The sequence below is a fragment of the Dermacentor silvarum genome, chromosome 6, assembly GCF_013339745.2.
Source record: "Dermacentor silvarum isolate Dsil-2018 chromosome 6, BIME_Dsil_1.4, whole genome shotgun sequence".
NCBI lineage: Eukaryota > Metazoa > Arthropoda > Arachnida > Ixodida > Ixodidae > Dermacentor > Dermacentor silvarum.
This window is the reverse complement of record NC_051159.1, coordinates 20,216,082-20,232,867: the sequence shown is the minus strand read 5'-3', so window position 1 is coordinate 20,232,867 and position 16,786 is coordinate 20,216,082. Positions and strand designations below refer to the sequence as shown.

General features: G+C 48.6%; 1 protein-coding gene across 1 annotated transcript in view; it reads right to left on the bottom strand.

Moving 5' to 3' along the window:
* The window catches only part of LOC119455318 (collagen alpha-1(I) chain), a 694,093-nt gene that overhangs the window by 72,226 nt on the left and 605,081 nt on the right, over positions 1 to 16,786 (bottom strand). Inside the window, exon 36 of the mRNA XM_037716715.2 lies at positions 1,355 to 1,462. Within this exon, the coding sequence (XP_037572643.2) occupies positions 1,355 to 1,462 (108 nt within the window). The remainder of the gene's footprint in view (positions 1 to 1,354; positions 1,463 to 16,786) is intronic.

Below are 16,786 nucleotides of genomic sequence, written 5' to 3'. Positions count from 1 at the left end.
CTCGGCAAACTAGGTGGCTTTGCCGTTGAGTATCCACTAACCTGCTACTATTTGCCACGCAGGTTGACTGATCAAACAGAGTTTTTGCAAAACTATCAAGCAATTACATCTGTAAAATTGCCGAATGAATAGTTGTCAGTGCATTACTGTTGTACGTTCCCTGCTGCAGCTGTAGGACGATGTCGAGATGCACCCTGGACCCGGTACGGCGGTTGTGTGAGCAGATCTAAGAAAACTATCTGCAGGGCAGTTCAAACTTCTTTAAGAAGTACTAGATGAGAGAAATGAGCCCCTAGATTCGAGAAATGAGCAACAGCGGCCTGTGTGCACTCAGTAAACGTTGAAGTAGCGTTGAAATAAGCAGTAAGCAAATCGACCCTTTAGGTAGCACCTGGGAACTGTGCAAACCGACACCGGCCAAACGGTCCACCAAGTCTGTAATCATGCAGCACACTTTGATGACGTCAAAAACCACTCAATAATGATACTAACCCTATTCAATATATTGATCTCTCCGAAGAACTGGTCATTCGACAGTAATCTGTCCATTTGAATTTTACTTTAGGACAGGTGAAAGAAATTAGGCGAGCTCATCGCCTAGGATACTACATTCCTGGTGGTAACCGGCCCATTATTGTCAAGCATTGCTTCTTCCAAACAATAAGGATATTGCCATATTCATAGCGGCATTCAAAGCGATGTTGTCAAATAACAAAAATATTCAAGGCACTACCTACAGAATACGCGATAATGTTTCTAAGCAAGTGCTAAACGCGTGCTAGTATCTCTCGTGTGTGATTCGCTCTTGCGCATAGTAAAGCTGTACCCTTTTCAGTTCAATATAAAACAGTGTTCATAGACTCGAAGCACTATATTTTGCTGCATCGTCGCAATCCGTAAAAGAGCAATCATAGCTATGACACAGTCATCCACGAACATCTCGCCGCGCTGCACTTGCCCTTCGAGCCATTTTGCCTACTCCATTTTTGCTAACGTAACTTTAACTGAGGACCGGCATGATGCTTCCGCCGTGTGTACCTTTTACAACACCTTCAGATAGATATGCAGTTTCGCGAGAATTATAACGCATCGCTTTCTAACCCACAGTTAAGCAAAATATATCCGCCTCAACAGCAACGAAAGAAGCGTCCAGAAATCGTGAGACCATCTTGCTCGCTCCTCCTCCTTTCGCTTCATGCCAGCGTTGCCAGTGCTCTCCGATCGCCATTGCGAAACACTGGTCTGTCATTGTACCGAATATAGCACTCATCATTACAAACATTCAGCTGCAGTTATTGAGATTTCCTGAGATCAAAGTGTACACGGCACATTTCCTTTCGTTTGCATTGCTTACCGGAGGACCCTGTTCTCCTGTACTTCCTGGTGGGCCCTGGAGTCCGGGAGGGCCCTGCGGACCCGTTTGGCCGTCACTGCCTCTTTTTCCTTCCTGGCCTTTTTCGCCCTGCGAATTCCACCGAGACACAATCACCACACAATACTCAATAGGCCTCCTGAGCCGGAGTGTGGCGCCACCTGCTGGCATGAGGCATGAAATCTAGTAGAACGCAGCCAACCTGCCTCAGTTGGCTGCGTAGCTAACGCAGGCAAACACATATTTCCCCTATTCCTGGCACTTATTGCGTGTTTTTCTCGTGTGTAGCTAGCAACTTGTCTTCCATATTCACAATACCTCTACAACACCGTTCTTGAATAGTTCCACGCCTCAATCGCCAGACCTATGCGGAAAGCGCAAGCGAGCGCCGAAGCGCAGTGCCTTGAGACGCAATGTCGTCACTGACGCTACTGTTGTGTCGTGAATCGCCACGAACAAGAACTGCATCAAAAGGTTGAGTTTTAACGCTTTCAAGTCCATTCGCACATAGCTGAGAGGAGAGGCCGCAGTATACGGCCCTGGGCCGTTGAACGCACGAGAAAAGCAACACATATGACCCCGACGGCCGCTCGCAGTAGAAGCTTGAGGCATGCGATCAGCAAGTTGGTGACACGTGGCACCAATCAGCGCAATTTTTGAACGTTAACACACACAACAAAAAGAATACAATAGAAAGAAGAAGGAGAGATGGGTTGAAATTGCGCCGATAGCTATATCCCGTTATTTTTTAGACTTCCTCATATGAGTGTCACATATGACGTTGAAATGGCGATGATTTTTTGGTTGCCACCCACAGATGTGTTTTATACCAATTTCGAACCTTTACATTACCGAGGAGTGCATGTCGCCTGCCACTCACAGCGCCCGCATCCGTTCTGCGATAACCGAGAGGAAAACTACTTGAGATTGAAGACTGGTGTCTATAGAATGACGGAAGGTATGTTGGAGGACGTTGGACAAGCAGGAGTTCACAATGCCCGTTTCAAAACTGAAGCGCTTCGCTTGAAAGCCGCTGTCTACTCGAATCAACTTTCAATGTTCCTCGCCGAGTCTATCCGCAGGAAAAGAAATGCCCGATGCAGTTACAGCAGCGATATGGAATGTAAGGGATACACAAAAGCGCGACAATGTCGCAGTGTTCTGAAACATGCATCAGATGTCCAATTGTTTCAAGCAGATTCGCCAACGAATGGGCGTGCAGTTAGTTTTTTCAGCCCAACACAAGCTCTCAGCTTTAACGAAAAGGTATCTGCAAGGTCAAACATAGGACCCGGTACGGTAAATGCCCACAATCGGTTGTGCACAAAATGTCTCTTTCTTCGAGGCTTACTATGTGAGGCACACAGGCACATGCCCTAATGAGTGGTTGCGTGAACAGGCATGCGCAAGGGCAAATGTTTTTTTTTTTTTTTTGGCACAGCATACGAGCACATGTGGCTGCACTACTTCGTTGGAAAAAACCTTAGTTATTCGCAAACACAAGGATGATCATACTGGTATAATACTTGAAGTGGCACAAATGACGCAGGAACAGAGCGCATGCGCGAGAAAGCCATTCATTCCGCTATCACAAAAATGCTCAAGTTTTGGGGAGATAGCACGTACGACCGACGTCTGTCACGCAACTTTGATATCAAATATCAACTCTATCATACAAATTTCGTCAACATTACGCGTGCATAAATCAACGTTTCGTCAGATTTAAAATTGTGAGCCATTCCACTCTGTGAAGGTGGATGACTAGCTAAGCTCTTTAGCACACGACACAGAGGTGACAAAGGATGGGGACGCCGCGTATAGTCCGGAATCCCGAGGAGCAACGCGCCTACGAAGAGCGACGGCAGGAAAAGAGAGGAGTATGCATGCAATCGTCGCCAGGAGTGCACACCACACGCGGCCTCCCTAGTACGGCGACAGAAGAGAAGTGAAATTCAAAATGGAGAACGGCACCATGTCTTAAACACACGCTTGACGGTGTCGCCGACCTGGGAGAGCGGCAGGAAACTAGACACGCAAGCGTTTGGAACGCCGCTAAAGAGAGGCCGGTGCGAACGTAGACATGGACGACACGGGTCGGCCTTTTAGGCTAAGATCCGATTGTTACCCTTGTTTCTGGGACCTCTTTGGATCCCAGTTGTGACAGGGGTAGGGCGCGTTACAGGTCCCGGGTTCAAGGGCGCGTTACAGGTCCCGGAGCCCAGCACCCCGAGTCCGCAGGGGTATGTGTCCTTGCCCTTAGACCCTTTCTACACAGTCACCAGGATCAGCCGACATTTTTGCACACGAACACCAAAAATGCACGCAAGCCTATCCATAAACAGCTTGGCTGTAAAATATCATACCATCCTATAACATACCATATAACACATTACGTATCTCGATCTCGAAAACTTCGGTAGATAGCACCTGTCCTGTATACGTATGCCCTCGCGTAACCTTTCGCACTGAACACCCACGTAGCAAGTGTGGGCTGCCGAATACCAGCGCCGCGCTGAGGAGCCGGACGGGGAACGGGTAGGCAGGTCTGAGGGACCGCGGGCTAATATTAGCCCCGAGTGGCGCCTTCTCGTGGGAGACGTCAATAGGGGGGACTCCGATGTCGCGCCGCGCGTGCGCGCGCAACTTGGCGGTAACTTGAAGCTGTGGGCCGACTGGCTCTGCTCGAGTATTTGATATCTGAATCGGCAGGTTCATAGAACAGTCTCTACGGAATGTCCCAGGACACTATGCCCTGCGAAATCGAGCGGAGTCGCAGTCATCACGCCGCCTAGGGTGGATTGCTCCTGGCGTTGTCTACTAGTCATCAGGGTGTACACGTGCGTGTATGGCGGTGGTTTCGCGTCATTGCAGTTCCGTTGTTGTGGCGCACTCATAATGATTTCTCAGCGCTTTTATGACAGCGAATTGCAGCACTTGGCCATCTACTGTGTGTGCGTTGGAATGCTGTGCTTCGCTGTACAGCGCATGCTGCGTGTTCTGTCCCCGGCTGCGTTGGCCAGACAAGCAAATTTTCTTTCTGCCAGGGCATTCAGCATACTACGAAAGACGTTTGATGCCATTCTCAGGAAACTACGTTGTCGGTGTGGCGCGTTAACGCATGCACTCCTTCAGCGTCATTGCAGCACAATGCGGTCTGGAATATCTGATACAAGGGTGAACAAAATTAGTGGGCGAAACTAAGTTATGTAGTCTTGTGCTGCAAGGCTGACCTTCGCAAGAAAATATTCTTTCAACTTCATTACTTTCATCGTACCACAGCTCGCCTCTGCATGTTAGTCGCTTTGGCGTAACCCATTCTTTCTTTGCTCCTTCCATGGGTAGCGAACACATTGCACACAGCGAATACATTGCCTGTTTGTAGGAGAGATTAAACCCTTTAATGATTCCCTCTAGCGCCTTTTCCATCCTTACCGTCCACCATAAAAAGCAGCGGAGATAAAAGGCACCCATGTCTGAGTCCCTTGTAGATATCAACTTTCTCATCGCGCCTCATCCATTCCCATTCAACGCAAGTTGTATTTTATAGCTGTATAGAGTCGTTACCTAAGCCTTCCCCCTTCCAAAATATCCCACAGGATGTGGCGGTCTACGTTGTCACACGGTCCGGTAATGTCTAAAAAGGCCACATATGACGGTCTAGTTCATTTCCTGGATGTTTCGATACAGTGAGTAAGAACAAATAGGTTATCATCCAGACGTGTACCAATTCTGAAGCCATCCTCAGCTCCTCCCAACATGCCCTCATGCTCTGCCCATGCTTGCAGTTCTAATTTATTCGCCCGCATTGCTGAGCTGTATATTACCGATGTAATGCTCAATGGTCTGTGTGAGTTAATTTTATATATACATTAAGGTCATTCTGCTTTGTCGCCAACTGTCTGGCATTCGAATGGTATCTTGTAAGCTTTTTATTGCGATAGCAATTATATGGACACTTCAACCAGAATTCTGCCGTCGGCGTCGCCGTCGCCGTCGGCGTGAGGTTCCCTATAAATAAAATCTTCGCCGCGCGCCGTATGCCCGAGCGGAAGCGTGCGGGGACGCGCGCTATCACGGAGAGCGAACGCACTCATCTCCCACGCGCAAGCAAGGAAGCAGGAAGCCAGCGCCGGAGGGAGCGGGGGGGGGGGGGGGGGGGGGGGTGGTGCACTTGCCAACAACCGCGCTCGTCGCTCGTCCGCACCGTCTCTTATCTCCACAAGGCTCTGACCTTTATGCGCCGTGCATTTGCCGCTCAGTTTCCGTTGAAGCGATAGACCGCACGTACCTTCGCCCGCTGCGGCGTATGCTTGCTGCCAGCGTTTTCACAGTCGTTGTCTGCAGTCATTCAGTGTGATCTATTCGTGTTTGTTTGTGCGCGCTCACAGCACGCTTGTTCATTCAGTTAGTAATAGTCGGGCCACATTTTCCAACGCACGCTACACATGCAATGCTGCCCGGATCGGCAGTGCAGCGCTACAGGTGTGTCTCTTCGCGCGCGCTGCCCACGGGAAGCGCTTCTCATCAACACCACCGTTTCACACGCGCCTTCTCGTGGTCATCGAGTCTCTCTTCATGTCGGTCGACTTACACCGCAGCACACCTGCTTACTTAATCAGCTCATGTTTACTACAATTCATATTGCTACCAAAGCCGCTCACCTTACTTCGTATGACATTGCTGTGTTGCTATCGCATTCATTGCTTCGCCCTTAGGGCGAAACTGTGACATTTTTTTCTCACGTATTTCTGATAACCAACGTTCACTTCCAGCTTTTATCTTTGCTTGAACCAATATTTGAACTATTGAATTTTTCTCCCGGTAAATTTCCCATTTTCTGTGAAGTCAACTTGCGGCAACTGTGCTTTTTTGGCTGCCTATGCTATTGTGATGCTTTCTGTCGTTCATCGATTGCTTTCCGTGTCTCCCTGTGCCACCAGCTATCCGGTTTTCTTTTTACTTTCCAGCAAACCTGTTACTTAAGCTATTTCCTTATTTCTCTCGTCATTACACTTAGAAGCTCAGTATATTCCCACTCTTCACGTGGCCATTTGCGAGGTTCTTTCTCGACTCTTCTGACTATAACTGTTAGTTCAGCGCTCAATTTTGGACTGGCCATTCTTCGCTCCTTGCTCTCTTTCCCAACTGCATATCCAATTTTCAAAATGATGCGCTTATGGTCTGTCCCGATGCTTACCCTTCCTCATCATTGACCATTTCTCTCAACTCATCAGATACTCCTTCTGTCAACTGATTGTAATCTATGGTCGATTGCCCATTTCCGACCTCCCACGTCATCTGGCCATCATAATTAGGCCATGTTGCTCAATGAGATCTAGCATTAGGAGGAGGAGGAGGAGGAGGATAGAAAGAGAAGGCAGGGATGTTAACCAGAAATGCGTCTGGTTGGCTACCCTACTCTGGGGGACGGGAAAGAGGGAATAGAAAGATGAGATAGAGAGAGGAGGGGGGGGGGAGGAAGGACACGGTGAAGATCTAGCATTAACTCCCCGTTTTTGTCGGTATAACCATCTAGATCCTGTATATGGGTATTCATGTCACCTAATAGGATAATTTGGGCTTCATTCCCGAACCCCTTAATATCAGCCCTTAGGGATTTCACTAATCTCGCCCCGTATTCAGCTCGTTTTTGAGATCTTCGACCCGTTTCACAAGCTCACCCTGGACATCTTCTATTTTCTTTAGTCTAGGATCGACGTCGCATTGTCTGTCGATCGACTCGATTTCCTCTCGATTATCATCCTTCCCCGCGTATACCTTGAGCGACACCCCGACCGCTGCACGCTTTACCGTTTTTCTTAATTAATGATGCACTGACTGAGCTTTCTTTAATGCTGACACTGAGAATTCTAAAGAATGTACCTACAAACAGAGGCCGATACGCATAGATCCTGAATCCTTAAAATGCCACAAATTATTTTTCTGCACTGTCTTAAACGCTATAAATGCTGAACAGACTTAAGGTATGACGCAGGGCCACACGTGTTCAAACACGTGCCCAGGCTCTGACTGTGTTACAAAAGCAATATTCCTGATACATATTGTTACGGCTCAACTGAGATTTGCGCCAGTGAAGACGATTTGACGTGTGGCGGTGGAATCGGTCTCGACAGCCATCTTGTTTATATATCATTGGCGTATTTTTATTTATTGTAAATACGTCTTTATCTGTGACTTCCGCATCGTAACAAATTGGTGGAGGTGCGGGGTAACCACGAGAGACGACAACAGAGCTTCGCAGTGGTCTTCAACTCGGACTGGACAACATGATGGACGAAACAGGACCCGAAATTGCGCGGCCCACATCAACGCCTACAACTCCGACAGTTGTCCTGGCTCTGCTCCGACGATCATTCTGGCTAAATTGGTGTTCTGCCTACAGGCACGGCGAAGGTGTGATCTGGCAACCACGAGGAAGAGCTTAGCGACTGGGACACTTGCAAACAGAATCTAGGGACTTGTTCGGCCGTCCCGCTGCGCGCAAGAGCGCTGCTAAGTAAGAACTAGCGAACCACGTCCAAATGTCCACAGAATCATACTTCTCTTACATCCAGGACGTGCTGACTCTGTGCCGTAAGGCTGACTGCGAAATGGCTGAGTCAGATAAGGTTGGTCATGTACTGAAGGATATCGCTGACTCAATCAAGGATATCAATCGACTCATCTGCAAAATTGTCAGACAGTACAGGCCGTCATAAAAGAGTGTCAATGCTTCGAGCAGGCCAAGAGCCGCCGCATTGCAATGCCGTTCGCACGTCTGCCGAACACAGCTGCGACATCCTCTTGGGACGACAGGCGAGGAATGCAGCGACCGTCATCATCAAACGACCTGACTAGTGCGGCGAGAACTTCAAGCCATGGCTCTGGCAGACCCTTTTTCCCGCTCCAGTGATCCGAACAACTTTGTGCAGGCAACAGTCCGCGCAGAACTCGCTAACCTTGGAGTTCATTCTGTATGCGCCATTGCCCCTTCACAGCTACCCAATGCTCCTTTACCATCCACTGGTCAGCGGTATCCTGAACCTTTCCGAAATCTGGCCGAGTGGCGCACCACAGACGACCGGCCAATTTGTTTTGCCTGCCAGCGTATGGGTCACTTTGCTCGCCATTGTAACAAACGCACTTTCTCCTCCCCTCGACGACCGCCATTCGCCGGTTATTATCACCCCGAACAGAGCCAGCGTCGTTACCAGCCTCCATTTGAACGATAACAATCAAACGAAGACGCTCGGGCCGCTTGGAACAGTTCCTCGTCGTCATTCCGTCGTCACCAGTTCCGTTCGCCACCAGCTCGTCGACCATCGTGCTTATCGCCGCAGGCTCGTCGTCCACCATCCCCGATGCAGGCCCCGACACGTGTCTCCGGAAAACTAAGCGATGCAGCTCCCGGAGGTGACGCTGCATTGACGGCTCGACCGCAAAACCCTCTGCACTTTGCCGACCAAACGGAACTGGATGGACGTTGTAGTCTATGGCGTCAGTGTCCCCACACTCATTGACACTAACGCGCACATATACGTGATCAGTGCCCAGTTTCGCCTACGCATGAACAAAGTTATCACACCCGCTGCATCACGCACCCTCGGCGTCGACGACGGAGGAACACCTATCGTACTGCTCGCATTGGCATCGCTAGGCGCCTGACCACTGTGTTTGCTGTTTTGAAACAATGGCCCTACGACCTTATACTCGGCTTAGACTTTTTGTCGTCCTATTCAGCCCGCTTTGGCTGCGCGTCTAGTGTCATTCAGCTTGAGCTACCCCACGGCTGCTATAGTCCACCAGTCACACAACCACGGTTATTGTCTGCCGAAGACGTCCGCCTGTCCCCTCAAGCCAGTACGTACGTCACTCTCGTGTCGTTTCCATCTGTTCCTGACGGCGTCTATGTGCTATGTCCCACCGTTGACATATTGTTTGAAAAGAACTTGGTCATTCCCCATAACGTGCTCACCCTTACAGGCAATCAGACTTCGCTCCCTGTCCTGAATTTTAACTGTTCGCATCAAATTGTTCCCAGAGGCACGTCCTTGGGCGACGTTTCGCTTGTCAACGATTGCGATATATTGGCTTTTGGGGCAACAGTTGCGTCGCCCTCTTAAGGAATCTCCGATTCACCTACCCTAGTAACAGCCGAACTTAGCCAGATCATTGCAACTGACCTTCCTGCACAAGCTGCTGACCTCCGCCGTCACTTGGAAACTTACAGCGGCATTTTTTACTTTGATGTCCGCCCTTTACCCCAGACATCGATGGTCACTCACTAAATACACTAATAAAAGACGAGCGAAGCTGTACTATGGTGGGAATTATGTATTTCCAATTATGACTATTAAGATGTCATGGTGTAATTGGCTATTTGAACTAGTAAAGAATGAGAAATATATATGATCTGGTGTTTTCATTTATTTAGTGACCACAGGGACCATGGCCTTATGGTCGCTATGGTACACCGCCATAGGGTGTACGGCAAAGGTTGGCACGTTGTTCATAAACACGTCACCAACGCCACGCGCGTTCGGTTCGAACGCGAGCAAAACACCGCCGCCATCGACAACAGTTCTGCGCGTTGTTTGAGTGACCGCACACAACCGCTGTCAAAACTCTGGCTACATGACGGAACGGCTAAACGCCGTTGTCGACACTGTTAGGGGAGAGGCAGGCGAGAGCCCAGAGAGAGTCGGCGGCAGAGGCCGGCAGGGTTGCGCGCATGCGCCGCAGTGGGAGAGCGGGCACGCACACGCACAGTCTAGGTGCCTCGATGCCCTCCTCGCCCACCGCTCCCCTTCCACTGGGAAGTCGCGTTTGCTCTCCGCCGTGCGGTGAGCAAACGCTACTGAGCGAGTGAGCAAACGCGAAGCATGAGAGAGGGATAGGAAATTCGAGAGTGAAAGGGGAAACGAGCGGAACAACGTTATCTTAAAAAAAGGAAGAAAAAAAAGTGTTATAGCGAAAGGGGGAGGGTAAAAAAATCGCGCCGCTTTTCCTTTTTTTTCTTTTTTTCGCCACCGTAGTACCGTCATCCTTCCGCTAGGGCCTAACTGAAGTGCACCTTGGCGCTAACGTCGACTGAACGTCTGCTATAGGAGAACCAATGGGAGGTATAGGAAGATTCACCCCCCTGCCTCGCCCTAGCGCACTTTCACTCGCACATAATTCACGTTTGCTCTCCGCCGTGCGTTCGCTCCCCGTGAAAGCGCGCGTCCATTGCCCCCGCGCGCTTTCACTCGCACATACAGCATACGGCCAATGAGAGCTTTTTTCTATTGCCGGACGTGACCATCGAAGACTGAGTCCTTAATAGCTTCGCTGTAATACACTAATACCCCAATAATACAGTTGTGACCATGCCATTTCCAACCTACTATAACTTCCAACCTACTACTAGGCTAAAAAGACAACGGCCCACACCATTGCATGTGTTGAAACAGGTGGCACCATATGACCCTCTGACTATTCAACAAAACCAAATATACCCGATACAAGCACGTACACACGAAAGAAAGCAACATTTTAAAAAGAACTATACAGCAGCGCCGCGACAAGGAGAGGAAGAGGTAGGCAGGATGGACCGAGCGCGGGCTATAAACCGAACATGAATGGGCAGCCAGGTTGGAGCGAGTGCGGGATCCTCAGCGCCATGCGGAGAAAACAGATGAGAAACAGGCAGCCAGGTAGGAGGCGCTGCGGAGACGGACGAGGAATGGGCCGCCTGGTTGTAGCAAGAGCGAGCAACTGAACACCATTGCCGCGCAGAGGAGACGCACGAGGAACGGGCCATTGCTGCGAAGGCGGGACAGCAAGCGCTGGCAGACCCCGTGACTACCCGCACTGTCAACCGATGCGCAGACAAGCACTTCGAGCGACATTTTCAGAACGACTGTTTCGGTACGTCGTGCAGTGTGTGTGATGTGTCCCCGGTGCAAGCAGAGTTCGTGCTTCTCCTAGCGCCTGAGTTTTCTGACGAGAACGTGCGCCATCTCGTGTTGTGTGCAGCGTGCCGGGGTAGCCTGGACAACGGCGAGATACCGAGCCTGTCCCGGTCCAACGGTCTTACGTACCCACCGAAACGTGGCACAGCTGCCTTCTCTCAACGCTATCGGCTGGAGACTGGTGTCCCAGTGCATCACTTTCATGCTCATCTGCTTCCTCATGCACGGTGTATAGAGTTTGGCTTAGTGGGACAAGCTGTAAACGTTCCGAGAGATGGGCAAAGTTATGGTGTTAGAAGTATATAAGGTGTACGAACAGCGCCTCCGGGAAGGGAGAACTTAGGTCTGCGTTTTGTGCAGAGGGCCCAAGATGGCGCAACAGTACCAGTGGCCGAGGCGAGATATCATGCATAGTCGCAACGGGGTCGCGAACGCCGCTCGAAATAAATAAAAAAGTCAGCCTTCACGCAATAACGAGCGCAAAAACATAAAAATGGCGAACAAATACGACATTTTGACGATACCGTCATAGATATCGGTTGAATATGTTCAGTTCACCACCTAGAAGGTTGGCGATAGGAGGATGCCTTCGCATTCGGACATGTGAAATTGTTCACCTCCACCAGATGTCACGTAGTAGTGACGCTGAAGTAAACAGTCGTAAAACTGTTTATGACGAAACTTATCCTTTATAGGGCGAACCTGTGCCCACAAGAAGCAAGCTACACTCGAAGCACAACGAAAGCGGCAACGCAGTCGGCGATCGTCGAAAATCCCAAAGTGGTTAAACGCGTCGGCTTTTATACATGAGTCATCGAAGGTTCCAGATTAATCCCTGGTACCCGCGTGCCTTCGAGAAAGTTCTAGACTATTCGCGTCGCTCATACAATGAGACTTACATGAGCGTCGGTGACAAGAGAGAATGGATAGAAGCATCGATAACGTTCGGGAAACTACCGATACATGCAGGCGCGTCCTGTGCCTAGCGATAGCGTTTAACAGCCGGTGAAAGGATAAACATGTATACGTGTCACTATTAACATATGACAGTGACGTCGCGTTGATACATTACAGAAGTTAGTTCTGTTTGTTGAACTAATGCTCACCGAGTTAGACAAATATAACATATTAGCCGTAGTCTAAGAGCAGCAAGACGTACTGTCGATTGCCGACTCAAACATTCGAAGCAATTAGCCGTCGTTGATTGCGGATAAAAAATGGGTGATGAATACAAGCTGTGTTAACGCTAGCTTGTCGCGCATAAAACAGTGAATTTTAGCGACGTGCCAGCAGCAACATTTTAGGCACCGATCACGCTTTAGGGCATGAAAAACCATCCTGGTTTGGCACCGCAAGAAGGGGAGACATACTTACAGTGGTGGGTATGTATTTCCGATTGTTCTCTGTTGACATCCGAGTGATATTTTTCGCTATCTGTCAGTGGCGTAGCCAGAAATATTGTTCGGGGGGAGGGGGGGGGGGGGGGGGCTCAGGTTGCAGCGCGGCCTCCTCCTTATAAAATTTGTAGAGGGATCAAATGCATGAATAACAACTGCATTGCCAATTCCATTGTATATTAGATGCTGCAAACGAATTATTGAAAGCTATGCACTGTCCATTAAAATATGTATGTTGTCATAAAAGAATAAATTCATATGCCCCAAAAATTGTGGCAGAAATAACTGATATCAATGCTTCCGCGTTTTAACACGAAAGTGTTTTTTGCCGGGGTCCACCAAGACTTCACTGACGTATTTCCGTCACGGAAATACGTCACACGAACATACACGAACATAATACAAAGAAAGAAACCAGAAGAAAAAGTTCCACGAACATGCAAAATTTGGAAATCGAACCCACGACCTCTCGGTCCGCGACGATAGATCGCCGAGCGTTTAACACATTGCGCCACAAACGCATTTGCAGAGAGCTACACAGACGCGCCTTATATATCTAAAGCCCCAACCAGACGTACGCGTTGGAACGCGTCCGCAGGCGCCGTGCGCCTGAGAGAGATTGTGGTTGTGAAGAGGACGAGGCAGAAAATAGCGCCACTTCCTCCTCACAACCACAATCTCTCTCAGGCGCACGGCGCCTGCGGACGCGTTCCAACGCGTACGTCTGGTTGGGGCTTAACACTCCTCCGTGTACCCGCGCTCTTGCTCGGGGCGGTGCCGCCGCCTACGAGCAGAAAAGAGAAGTACTGCATTATGACACTAACGCGCACCGACAGTGAACGCTTCGGTGGTCTCAGAACTACGACGCCTCGATGCCAGCATTCGAAGGGACGCTGGCATCAAGAAGCACTACCAACGCGTTCTCGCAGAAGCACTACTAGGTGGCGTTCACCGTACTCAGCACAGCGGAGCGTGGCCTCCGCAATTAGCTCTGAAAATGTTTCTGAAGTTGATCGCGGAGGCTGCAATTACGACGCGCTGTACGCGCTGATTTGACTCGGTGACGATTCAGTTACGTGCTTTGTCTTGCGCGTTGTATTAGTGTGTCAGTTACGTGCTTCGTCTTTCGCGTTGTGCTAGCGTGTGCAGCGTAGTGCAGCTTCCATATGCACGACGGTTGCTCATGGTCATCGACGTTGGTAGTCGTGATGGAGGAGACGTGCCACCAGGCGTCAGCGTGGGTGCATCAACGCCTAAGGGCGCTTTAGCCACAAAACACCAATAGACATTATATATCAATGTGCAATAAACATTACACTACTTCTGTGAAGACACGTTTCACTTTCGTGTTCTATACCGATTCCTATATAAGAGGGATCAACCACATTTTTTTTGTCTAATTAATAAGTAACGAAAACATCACATGAACTTTAGAACTATTTACCCTATTCGGGGAGCAGTTTGCTTTAGAGAAACGAGATGGCGCTCACGGCGGTGCGCCATACCTCTCCTCAGCGACCGCGCACGAATACGAAACCATTACCGCTTCTACCTTGCTTCTGTGCGATCAGTTGTCGGAAATGCAACTGAGTTTTAGCTAACACACTGTGCTCCAATCATGCTAGATTGAATAATGTGGATTGAAGACGTGTGCAGAAGTTGGCTGCAAAAATAGTGACTGGCATGTTAATGAATATAATGAATCTGTGTGGCGAAGTTCGCTGACTGCTGCTGCAACAGTCCGAACGTGTTACCGGCACTTCGTGATGTACGGCCTTCCTCGAGGATACAGAAATTTGCTCATCCGCCAGCCTTGTATCGCTAACCTTCAAAGAAAGGGCTTCATCCCCATAACGTCGGCAAGAATGAGTACCACTCGTTAAACAATGACAAAGGGAGTAGCACCGCTTCCTGTCATATTATGTTTCGCGCACGTTATCTATACACATCTGTCCAAATGGCAGGAAAACTTACGCCCACTCTATCGCCGACGTATCAAGAATAAGTGAATGGACTTACACTTGATTATATGCGCACTGTATACACAAAATAAATGACAGACTACACCTATAGCGCACTAATGGTCGAAGGTGAATGTTTCGTGATAGACCACAAAAGTAAACAAGATACTAACTGTAATATATATTTGCTACAAGGTATTACAATGTACAAAACAGCTACGTTTGAAGCCTTGTGCGCAGCAAGAACAAATCTATCGGATCCGGAACTGAGAACACCCGCGAGTGATTAGGCAGAAAATAATCAGATAGGAACTTCACTGAGTCAGAAACTGACAAGCCACTGCTTCAAAATATTTGCCCAATAAAGAACAAAGAGCAAAACACACTAATCCTGACTGAATATATAATCGGACAGCTTGGAATTCATATTTAGCCCCGCTTCTAGAACAAGCACCATATACGCTGCTTATGCCATTGGGACATAGCTTAATCAGCTCCGAAAGCGCTTTTGCATGTTCTCCGAAGCTGTGATCAAAGCTTCGTGTCGTCCATCTAGTCACCGTCTATGATATCTCCGAAAACAGATGTTTTCTAAGCCGCACCGGCGTCATACACTTCCATTGTAAACAAGGAGGCAACGGAGGCAGTTGAGGCAAGCAATGGACGCGTCACCACGTGATCAAATATGGCAGCACCCACGGGATTGCCGCGAAAAGGGTCAATAGACAGTTTTAGTATTGCGGAAATGGCACCACGCTAAACGCAATAAAATAGCGGGTCAGACTGCGCATGCTCAGAACGCTATTTCAGTTTTGCGGGTAGCGTGCATCCGCTATTTTTCAAATATAGCGGATACGCTAAACGCTCGCTAAGTTTCTAGCGTTGCAAACATGGTGGCACCCTCGGCCCGAGTGCTTGACATGGAGGCTCGTTTCAAGGCTTGGCGTGGATCCACACGGCTAGTTTGGTTGTCGAGCTGCTCAGTTTGCTGCTTTGACTACTCGCAGCTAGATGGTTTTGCGCTTAGCGGCGCATCGTTGTCTTACGCTATACTAAAACTCTATCGAACAGCGTTCCGCAAAGATTTAGCGTGCGTTACACGCTAACGCTAACGCAAGCATTTTCCGCAATACTAAAAGTCTCTAATATCAGTTCGAAACCAGCAAAGCAGTGCATGCAGCTTATATGAAAAGCGTAAAGGCCATGAAATGAATAAGTTGAGGACAAACATTTTGATGAATCTTTGTCATTCAATAACCTTGTTTACATTTTTATACATATGCAACGGCCAGGAAGAAACCTCAATGACGCTATCCCTCGTTGCAATCGATTGCGCAGGAGCAGCTGTAACTCGTCGTGTATTGTAATTACACCGAGATAATACTCGCAGCAGTGAGTACCAATAAAAAGTGGGAGTTCTGCAAAGTATGTATTAGAAATTGCGAAGATAGAATGGAATATACAAATGCGAAGATACAACTCGCTAAAGGGCAAAAAAAGAGTCGCTGGAAACTAAGTTCACTGCTTGTATACACAAAACCTCGCAATAAGATATTTAAAAATACGTATGAGTCTCCAATAAATCTACGTATTTAAGCAAACGTCAGTGTATATAATGCGTCAAATAAGACAAATAAACATGTTGCTCAGTCACAGATAGTAACTTTGCGCACAGAAAGACAGATGATCTAGGCAAGAACATAACTATGATCGCAGAAATAGTGATATGTACTTGGGCCATGCAGCGGTCGCGACAGCGCCATGTGGGTAGAATAATAGAGGAATAATGCATAAATCAGTACGAAAATGTTTAATTTAACTGCCTGCACAACGCCAACAATTATTCTGCACCCAAAATTAAAGGAGGGTATTCCTTCGTTTCAAAAAAGAAATAAAAGCAGGTAGCTGAAAATGAAAGAAAAGGACAAGCGAAGGCCACAGATGATGCGGCAAGTTGAACTACCCAATATCCGAGTGTATTTTTGGCGAACGCCGCGTGGGCCGGGCTTTCAATGAGCAAGGTCGGTCAAAATTGGTTATTGGTATACTCGTAATTTTTGTATTCGCGTGATAATTGTGATCATGATGCTAACTGCTAGAATA